Here is a 10,686-nt window from a genome sequence, read left to right as displayed (position 1 = left end):
AAACAAAAAAGAAGATCTACATTTTTTTACATACTTTCAGATGTTGAAAAAACGTATATATATGTTTGGACCATTTAAGCGTTAAATAAACTATGTAAAACATTTGATAAGAAGTGATCTGTACAAAACCATTTGTTTTGCAAAAAAATAAACAATGATGGTACAATAAACTTACTAAATTAATCACAAATCTGAATAAATGAGCATAATGTGAAAAACCCACAAATTCAATTGCTACACAAAAAATGGCAATCTGTTGCAACTTGTATAATGTAAGTTGTGGGAAATCATATGCACAAAGTATTCTAAATGTTAATTTTGTGTTTTAGAGGTACTTGCAGAGCTTCAATTTTACAATGACAGAACTATAAGACAAGCACATGGATTACCATCTTTTTTCAGTACTTTAATTATAGGTCCTGCTGAAGCATATGTTTCTGTCATCCTCATTAACATGTAGAACCATCACTCTTTTGTGAAGCATAAAATTTTTTTTTAGCAATGGAATATATAAAATAACAATTCAATTATTTTTTAATCACACTGTAATGTTAAGAAATGTTTGCTGTAATAAATTTAAAAAATGCATAAATATTTTTTTGATCTGAGCACCACACACACTATCAAGCCATTCTCAAAGCATACCCTCCATTCTGAGATAATGAGATAGCCTTCTAATAGATAATTATTTCTTACTGCCATTGTATCAATCGATAATACTAACTACTTTCATCTTTTCCTAATACCTACTAATATATTTATTTTCATATCAACAATTCTAACTATAGTTTAAATCTTATTTATATCAATAGTCTTATTATATATTATCATCACCCATTGAATCAAACGCATCATTTTCAACGGTGCTTGGCTCGGCTTTTCCATTGAGTTTAGCTGGTGCGGACGGACGGTTGTCAAGGATGTTGAGGTCGCTGAGTCGCTCACTCAGACGTCTCAGAGATAACTCGCCTATTGGGGACTGAGTAGATCCATCCTGAAATCAATAAAATTTAGTGATTGAATGAAATTTAAACAGTAAATCCATGCCAGAATACAAATATTAAAGTGATAACCTACTGATGACCTTCCTCACCTCTCTTTTAGAATGCAAGCACTGAACATCCCACCTATAGGAATCAGGTCCAATTAACCTATCTCCCCGAATCCCTTCATGTTAGCTTGGCCTGTATATCTTGTACATGTACTTGTAGAAATAAAGAGGATTATTATTATTATTATTATTATTCTTTCTCTCAACACACCAACCGTATCCCACCGAGGCAGGGTGGCCCAAAAGGAAAAATGAAAGTTTCTTCTTTTACATTTAGTAATATATACAGAAGAGGTTACTAGCCCCTTGCTCCTGGCATTTTAGTTGCCTCTTACAACACTCATGGCTTACAGGGGAAGAATTATGTTCCACTTCCCCATGCAGGTAATAGGAAAATAAACAAGAATAAGAAAGAAAAAAGAAGAAAACCCAGAGGGGTGTGTATATATATGCTTGTACATGTATGTGTAGTGTGACCTAAGTGTAAGTAGAAGTAGCAAGACGTACCTGAAATCTTGCATGTGTATGAGACAGAAAAAAAAAGACACCAGCAATCCTACCATCGTGTAAAACAATTACAGGCTTCCGTTTCACATTCACTTGGCGGGACGGTAGTACCTCCCTGGGCGGTTGCTGTCTACCAACCTACTACCTAGGTATTATTATTATTATTATTCTTTCTTTCAACACACTGGCCATATCCCACAGAGGCGAGGTGGCCCAAAAGGAAAAAATGAAAGTTTCTCCTTTTACACCCAGTAATTTATACAGAAGGGGTTACTAGCCCCTTGCTCCTGGCATTTTAGTCACCTCTTATGACACGAATGGCTTACGGAGGAAGAATTCTGTTCCACTTCCCCATGGAGATAAGAGGAAATTAGCAAGAACAAGAACCAGAAAGAAAATAGAAGAAAGCCCAGAGGGGTATGTATATATATGCTTGTATAGGTATGTGTAGTGCGACCTAAGTGTAAGTAGAAGTAGCAAGACGTACCTGAAATCTTGCATGTTTATGAGACAGAAAAAAGGACACCAGCAATCCTTCTTTTCTTCTTTCAACAAACCGGCCGTATCCCACCGAGGCAGGGTGGCCCAAAAAGAAAAACAAAAGTTTCTCTTTTTAAATTTAGTAATTTATACAGGAGAATGGGTTACTAGCCCATTGCTCCCGGCATTTTAGTCGCCTCTTACAACATGCATGGCTTACGGAGGAAGAATTCTGTTCCACTTCCCCATGGAGATAAGAGGAAATAAACAAGAACTAGAAAGAAAATAGCAGAGAACCCAGAGGGGTGTGTGTATATATATGCTTGTACATTTATGTGTAGTGTGACCTAAGTGTAAGTAGAAGTAGCAAGACGTACCCGAAATCTTGCATGTTTATGACACAGAAAAAAGGACACCAGCAATCCTACCATCATGTAAAACAATTACAGACTGTCATTTTACACTCTCTTGGCAGGACGGTAGTACCTCCCTGGGTGGTTGCTGTCTACCAACCTACTACCTAGGTATTATTTTTTTTTTTTCAACAAACCGGCCGTATCCCACCAAGGCAGGGTGGCCCAAAAAGAAAAATGAAAGTTTCTCTTTTTAAATTTAGTAATTTATACGGGAGAAGGGGTTACTAGTCCCTTGCTCCCGGCATTTTAGTCGCTTCTTACAACACGCATGGCTTACGGAGGAAGAATTCTGTTCCACTTCCCCATGGAGATAAGAGGAAATAAACACGAACAAGAACTAGAAAGAAAACAGAAGAAAACCCAGAGGGGTGTGTATATATATGCTTGTACATGTATGTGTAGTGTGACCTAAGTGTAAGTAGAAGTAGCAAGACATACCTGAAATCTTGCATGTTTATGAGACAGAAAAAAAGGTTCACCAGCAATCGTACCATCATGTAAAACAATTACAGGCTGTCGTTTTACACTCCCTTGGCAGGATGGTAGTACCTCCCTGGGTGGTTGCTGTCTACCAACATACTACCTAGGTATTATTATTATTATTATTATTATTATTCATGCTCCAAGAGCATATCATACACAGAAACCACTTGTCTTTACTCACTCTGATGTAACATGCTCATAAAAGTCTGCTGTATGCTCAAGCTCCTAGGACTCAAAGATTCCTCTTTCTCCTTCAAACCTTTCCTAGAATGAACTCTACCCATACTTCTTTCCAGGACAGATTTGTACATCGTGTTGGTCATCCTATCTAAATGCTCAAACCAAATAACAACCCTCCCCTTAGCCTACTAATTATAACTCTGGCAACCCACACCATCTTCAAATTTCAACTCCAAATTCTCTGCCTAATATTCATACCACACACTGCCCTCAAACATGACTTTTATTATCAGTATTTATTTTTTTTTTTTAACAAGTCGGCCATCTCCCACAAAGCCAGGGTGACCCAAAAAGAAAGAAAATCCCCAAAAAGAAAATACTTTCATCATTCAACACTTTCACCTCACTCATACATAATCATTGTTTTTGCAGAGGTGCTCAGAACACAACAGTTTAGAAGCATATACGTATAAAGATATACAACACATCCCTCCAAACTGCTAATATCCCGAAACCCCTCCTTTACAGTGCAAGCATTGTACTTCCCATTTCCAGGACTCAAGTCCGGCTATATAAAAATAACCGGTTTCCCTGAAATTTTTTTTTTTTTTTTTCAACACGTCGGCCGTCTCCCACCGAGGCAGGGTGACCCAAAAAAGAAAGAAAATCCCCAAAAAGAAAATACTTTCATCATCATTCAACACTTTCGCCACACTCACACATTATCACTGTTTTTGCAGAGGTGCTCAGAATACAACAGTTTAGAAGCATATACGTACGTATAAAGATACACAACATATCCCTCCAAACTGCACTAAATATTACCCTGCTCACACTCCAACAGATCATCAGGTCCCAAATACCATTCGTCTTCATTCACTCCTATCGAACACGCTCATGCACGCCTGCTGGAAGTCCAAGCCCCTCGCCCACAAAACCTCCCTTACCCCTTCCTTCCAACCATTTCGAGGACGACCCCTACCCCGCCTTCCTTCCCCTACAGATTTAAATGCTCTCCATGTCATTCTACTTTGATCCATTCTCTCTAAATGACCAAACCACCTCAACAACCCCTCTTCAGCCTTCTGACTAATACTTTTATTAACTCCACACCTTCTCCTAATTTCCACACTCCAAATTTTCTGCATAATATTTACAGCACACATTGCCCTTAGACAGGACATCTCCACTGCCTCCAACCGCCTCCTCGCTGCTGCATTCACAACCCAAGCTTCACGCCCATATAAGAGTGTTGGTACTACTATACTTTAATACATTCCCTTCTTTGCCTCCATAGATAACGTTTTTTGTCTCCACATATACCTCAACGCACTACTCACCTTTTTTCCCCTCATCAATTCTGTGATTAACCTCATCCTTCATAAATCCATCCGCTGACACGTCAACTCCCAAGTATCTGAAAACATTCACTTCTTCCATACTCCTCCTCCCCAATTTGATATCCAATTTTTCTTTATCTAAATCATTTGATACCCTCATCACCTTACTCTTTTCTATGTTCACTTTCAACTTTCTACCTTTACACACACTCCCAAACTCATCCACTAACCCTTGCAATTTTTCTTTAGAATCTCCCATAAGCACAGCATCATCAGCAAAAAGTAACTGTGTCAATTCCCATTTTGTATTTGATTCCCCATAATTTAATCCCACCCCTCTCCTGAACACCCTAGCATTTACTTCTTTTACAACCCCATCTATAAATATATTAAACAACCATGGTGACATTACACATCCCTGTCTAAGACCTACTTTTACCGGGAAGTATTCTCCCTCTCTTCTACACACCCTAACCTGAGCCTCACTATCCTCATAAAAACTCTTTACACCATTTAGTAACTTACCACCTATTCCATATACAGTGGACCCTCAACCAGCGATATTAATCCGTTCCTGAGAGCTCATCGTTAGTCAAAATAATCGTTAGTCAAGTTAATTTTCCCTATAAGAAATAATGGAAATCAAATTAATCCATGCAAGACACCCAAAAGTATTGAAAAAAAAAAATTTTTTTACCACATAAAATATTAATTTTAATACACACAAACTGAAGATTACATGCACAGTTACATGACACTTACCTTTATTGAAGATCTGGTGATGATTGATGGGATGGGAGGAGGGGAGAGCGTTATCTTCTTACTGTTTAGAAGGGGAATCCCCTTCCATTAGCACTTGAGGCAGCAAGTCTTTTTCTGGGGTTACTTCCCTTGTTCTTTTAATGCCACTAGGACCAGCTTGAGAGTCACTGGACTTCTGTCGCACAACATATCTGTCCATAGAGGCCTGTACCTCTCGTTCCTTTATGACTTTCCTAAAGTGGTTCACAACATTGTCAGTGTACAGGTTGCCAACACGGCTTGCAGTAGCTGTGTCAGGGTGATTATCATCCATAAAGCTTTGCACTTTAAGCCACATTGCACAGATTTCCTTAATCTTAGAAGTAGGCAACTTCTTCAATTTCTCTCTCCCCTCCTCCAAAGCAGTTTCCTCAGGTCTGCCCTCTTGCTGTTCAAGATGATCTAGCAGCTCATCAGTGGTTAGTTCTTCACTGTCCTCCACCACCAACTCTTCCACATCCTCCCCACTAACCTCCAACCCCAAGGACTTCCCCAATGCCACAATGGATTCCTCAACTGGCATAGGATTCTCAGGGTTAGCCTCAAACCCTTCAAAATCCCTTTTGTCTACACATTCTGGCCACAGTTTTTTCCAAGCAGAGTTCAATGTCCTCTTAGTCACTTCCTCCCAAGCCTTACCTATAATGTTTACACAATTGAGGATGGTAAAATGATCTTTCCAAAACTCTCTTAGAGTCAGTTGAGTTTCTGAGGTCACTACAAAGCACCTTTCAAACATAGCTTTTGTGTACAGTTTCTTGAAGTTGGAAATAACCTGCTGGTCCATGGGCTGCAGGAGAGGAGTGGTATTAGGAGGCAAAAACTTCACCTTAATGAAGCTCATGTCCCTAGAAAGTCGCTCTGCCACATCTGTAGGATGACCAGGGGCATTGTCTAATACCAGGAGGCACTTAAGGTCTAATTTCTTTTCAATTAGGTAATTTTTCACATCGGGGGCAAATGCATGGTGTAACCAGTCATAGAAAAAGTCCCTAGTGACCCATGCCTTACTGTTTGCCCTCCACAGCACACACAAATTAGCCTTGAGGACATTGTTTTTCCTGAACACTCTGGGGGTTTCAGAGTGATACACCAATAAAGGCTTCACTTTGCAATCACCACTAGCATTGGCACACATCAACAAAGTAAGCCTGTCTTTCATAGGCTTATGTCCTGGAAGTGCCTTTTCCTCCTGAGTAATGTACGTCCTGCTTGGCATTTTCTTCCAAAACAGGCCTGTTTCGTCACAATTAAACACTTGTTCAGGTTTCAGTCCTTCACTGTCTATGTACTCCTTGAAGTCCTGCACATATTTTTCAGCCGCTTTGTGGTCCGAACTGGCAGCCTCACCATGCCTTATCACACTATGAATGCCACTACGCTTCTTAAATCTCTCAAACCAATCTTTGCTGGCCTTAAATTCACTCACATCACTAGATGCTGGCATTTTTTTAATTAAATCGTCATGCAACTTCCTAGCCTTTTCACATATGATCGCTTGAGAGATGCTGTCTCCTGCTATCTGTTTCTCGTTTATCCACACCAATAAAAGTCTCTCAACATCTTCTATCACTTGCGAACTCAGTTTCGAAAACATAGTTGCACCTTTGGCAAGAACAGCTTCCTTGATTGCCGTTTTCTTGCCCACAATAGCAGCGATAGTTGATTGGGGTTTATTATACAACCTGACCAGCTCAGAGATACGCACTCCACTTTCATATTTATCAATGATCTCTTTCTTCATCTCCATAGTAATTCTCACCCTTTTTGCTGTAGGGTTGGCACTAGAAGCTTTCTTGGGGCCCATGGTGACTTATTTTGCAGGTGCAATCACTAAAAAGGCTGTGATAATATGAAATGTTCCAGTTGTATGTTCGGAAGCGACCGCGGTGGCTGGCTGGCTTGTAAACACTGGCACCAAAGGGACAAGTGAGGCGCGCTCAGGCCAAAGTGGACGCGTATGGTACGGAACGAAAAGCGCTGGTCGGGTTTTTAAGCGCTAGTCGAGGCAAAATTTTTGCGTTTAAATGAATCGCTAGTCAGATTTATCGTTAATCGATGCCATCGCTGGTTGAGGGTCCACTGTACTTGCAACATATGCCACATTGCTCCTCTATCCACTCTATCATATGCCTTTTCTAAATCCATAAATGCAATAAAAACTTCCCAACCTTTATCTAAATACTCTTCACATATTTGCTTCAATGTAAACACTTGATCTACACATCCCCTACCCACTCTGAAACCTCCTTGCTCATCAGCAATCCTACATTCTGTCTTACCTCTAATTCTTTCAGTTATAACCCTACCGTACACTTTTCCTGGTATACTCAGTAAACTAATTCCTCTATAATTTTTACAATCTCTTTTGTCCCCCTTCCCTTTATATAAAGGGACTATACATGCTCTCCGCCAATTCCTAGGTACCTTCCCCTCTTTCATACATTTATTATTATTGCTATTATTATTATTACTGCTGTTATTACTGTAAATAATCCTCTCCTACATACCTTAACCTGCCTTGGTGAGATATGGCCAGTGTGTTGAAGAGAGATGAAAGTGAACATAGATAAGAGTAAGTTGATGAGGGTATCAAACAACTGAAAGGAAAAATTGGATATCAGATTGGACAGAGGGAGTATGGAAGAAGTGAATGTGCTCAGATATTTGGGAGTAGACTTGATGGCAGATGGGTTTATGAAGGATGAAGTAAACCACAGAACTGATGAAGAAACAGGTGGGTGGTGCACTGAGGCATCTGTGGAAACAAAAAACATTATCCATGGAGGCAAAGAAGAGAATGTATGAGGGTACAATGGTACCAACACTCTTATATGGGTGTGAAGCATGGGTTGTAAATGTTACAGCAAGGAGGAGGCCGGAGACAGTGGAGGTGTTGTGTTAAAGGGCAATGTGTGGCATAAATATTATGCAAAGAAGTCACAGTGTGAAAATTAGGAGGAGGCATGGAGTTACTAAAAGTATTATTCTGAGGGCTGAGGTGGTTTGGTCATTTAGAGAGGATGGAGCAAAATAGGATGACATGGAGGGTGTATAAATCTGTAGTGGAGGGAAGGAGGATTAGGGGTCATCTTAGGAAAGGATGGAGGGGGAGGGTAAAAGAAGTTCTGTGTGCATGGGGCTTGGACATACAGCAGGCACATGTTAGTGTGTTAGATAGGAGTGGAGACTAATGGTTTTTGGGACTTGACAAGGTGTTGGAGTGTGAGCAGGGTAATATTTTGTGAAGTAATTCAAGGAAACTGGTTAGCCAGACTTAAGTCCTGGAGATGAGAGTGCTGGAGATAGGAGGTACAATGCCTGCACTCTGAGGGAGGGGTCTGAGATATGTATTTGCTGTTCGGGGTGACATCTGAACTATTTTATCTGCACGCCTCTGCAAAGACAGATATAATGTGAATGATGGTGAAAGTTTTTTTTTTTTTTTTTTTTTTTTTTGGGGGGGGGGGGAGGTGCCCTGCTTCGGTGGGAGATGGCCAGCATGTTAAAAAAAATATCTTTCAAGTTATGAAGCAAAAGGGTTTCTGTATTTTAATAATAAAAAGCATCTTACCAGTGATAAACTCTCTCCTGTGTGATTTAGAGTAACCTGTGTGCTGCTGCCGTCTCGCCGCATGTACGACAGGCTTCCCTTACGAACTCGCTCGCTAGGCTAGAGAAAAGGTAAAAAACAAAAAAAAATTTGAATTGTGTCTGAAGAATTATTTACTTCTAAAGATAATGATTTTATTCCATAATATGGAACATTTACACATTTATATAAACATAAAATTATATCATAATGCACTTAAAGAATTGTATAAACACACTATATAATTTCAAAATTGTTACTACAACTATAATGCTTTTACCCAGGACCCATATATATATAACTAGCAACTGTCACCTGAAGGATTTCGTTGACTCTGCCCATCTCTGCTTGATCAGAAATCTTATGGTTAATCCCCCTCCTCCCTTCCTTTCACATTTTGAGGATGACTAAAATATAAAGATAACCTTAGCTATTTTTTTTCATACATTTCAAAGTAATGAAATAAAAATGGTCACACAGTAGCATGACCATTTCTGTAGTATTGAAGAAAAGGGTGTCTTTTAGAGAAAAAAAAAAATTGAAATTTGAAGAAAATGGTACAAAACACTGTACAGTGGAACCTCAAAAATCGAACGTATCACATATTGAACGTTTCGAAAATAAGACCATTTTTTCGGACAAACTGTGTCCCTATTATCAAACGCGCCCCTATTTCCGGACCGCCGGGTACGGGACCTGTCCGCTGGCCTGCTCTGTCCGCGTCCCCGCGCAGGCGCCGTGAGCAGTCTAGCTTTGTTTATGCTTAAGTGAACACTAACCTGCAATCTCATTCACACATTTTACGATTATTTGTGTTTAGTGCTTGTGGAGCTGTGAAATAAGCTGCCATGGGCCCAAAGAAACTTGCAAGCGGTACCCCTGTGGTAAAAAAAGTGAGAAACACCATAGATGTGAAGAAGGAAATAATACAGAAGTATGAGATTGGAGTGAGACTTGTTGAGCTTGCCAGGATGTACAGAGGACTGTGGACAGTTATTTTGTGAGACAGAAACAGACGACTGTGGACAGTTATTTTGTGAGACAGAAACAGACGACTGTGGACAGTTATTTTGTGAGACAGAAACAGACAACTGTGGAGTTATTTTGTGAGACAAACAGACGATTGTGGACAGTTATTTTGCGAGACAAACAGACGACTGTGGACAGTTATTTTGTGAGACAAACAGATGACTGTGGAGCTATTTTGTGAGACAAACAGACGATTGTGGACAGTTATTTTGTGAGACAGAAACAGACGACTGTGGATAGTTATTTTGTGAGACAGAAGCAGAGAACTGTAGACAGTTATTTTGTGAGACTGGGGTCCAATGACTCTCAAGCTGGTTCTAGTGGCATTAAAATACAGAGAAGGGAAGCAACCCCAGAGAGGGCTTTGATACCGGAAGTCCTCATGGAGGGGGATTCTCCTTCCAAACAATAACCCCAACTCCCTCTCTTCTCCTCCCTATCCTCCAGATGCCATCACCAATCTTCAATAAAGGTAAGTAAAAATGTTATTTTACATTACTATACATAATTAAAGACTATATGTATTTTTTTTGTGAATATTTTTGGGTTTCTGGAACGGATTAATTGTATTTCCATTATTTCTTATGGGAAACATTGCTTCGAATTTCAGACTTTTCGAATTTAGAACTAGCTCCTGGAACGGATTAAGTTCGAAATTTGAGGTTCCACTGTACAATAAAGGCACACTTTGCCAAGTGTCCTTATTATACCCAAATTATACTTTATTTCCCAGAGTATTTGTGTCATAACTGTGTCTAACTTGACCTATGGTCTTCAAATCATGATGTGAAGTAGTTTGTTCTTTCC

General features: G+C 39.7%; 1 protein-coding gene across 1 annotated transcript in view; it reads right to left on the bottom strand.

Annotated features, from left to right (window-relative positions):
• Nucleotides 1–337: 337 nt before the first annotated feature.
• Snx17 (sorting nexin 17) overlaps nt 338–10,686 on the bottom strand; it is a 31,275-nt gene continuing 20,926 nt past the window's right edge. The window contains exons 10-11 of the mRNA XM_070090713.1: nt 8,833–8,931; nt 338–994 (exon numbers count right to left, since the gene is read on the bottom strand). Of these exons, the coding sequence (XP_069946814.1) occupies nt 818–994; nt 8,833–8,931 (276 nt within the window). The 3' untranslated portion in view covers nt 338–817. The remainder of the gene's footprint in view (nt 995–8,832; nt 8,932–10,686) is intronic.

The sequence above is a fragment of the Cherax quadricarinatus genome, chromosome 32 (assembly GCF_038502225.1).
Source record: "Cherax quadricarinatus isolate ZL_2023a chromosome 32, ASM3850222v1, whole genome shotgun sequence".
NCBI lineage: Eukaryota > Metazoa > Arthropoda > Malacostraca > Decapoda > Parastacidae > Cherax > Cherax quadricarinatus.
The sequence above is the reverse complement of the archived record's forward strand: the minus strand, read 5'-3'. Positions and strand labels throughout refer to the sequence as shown.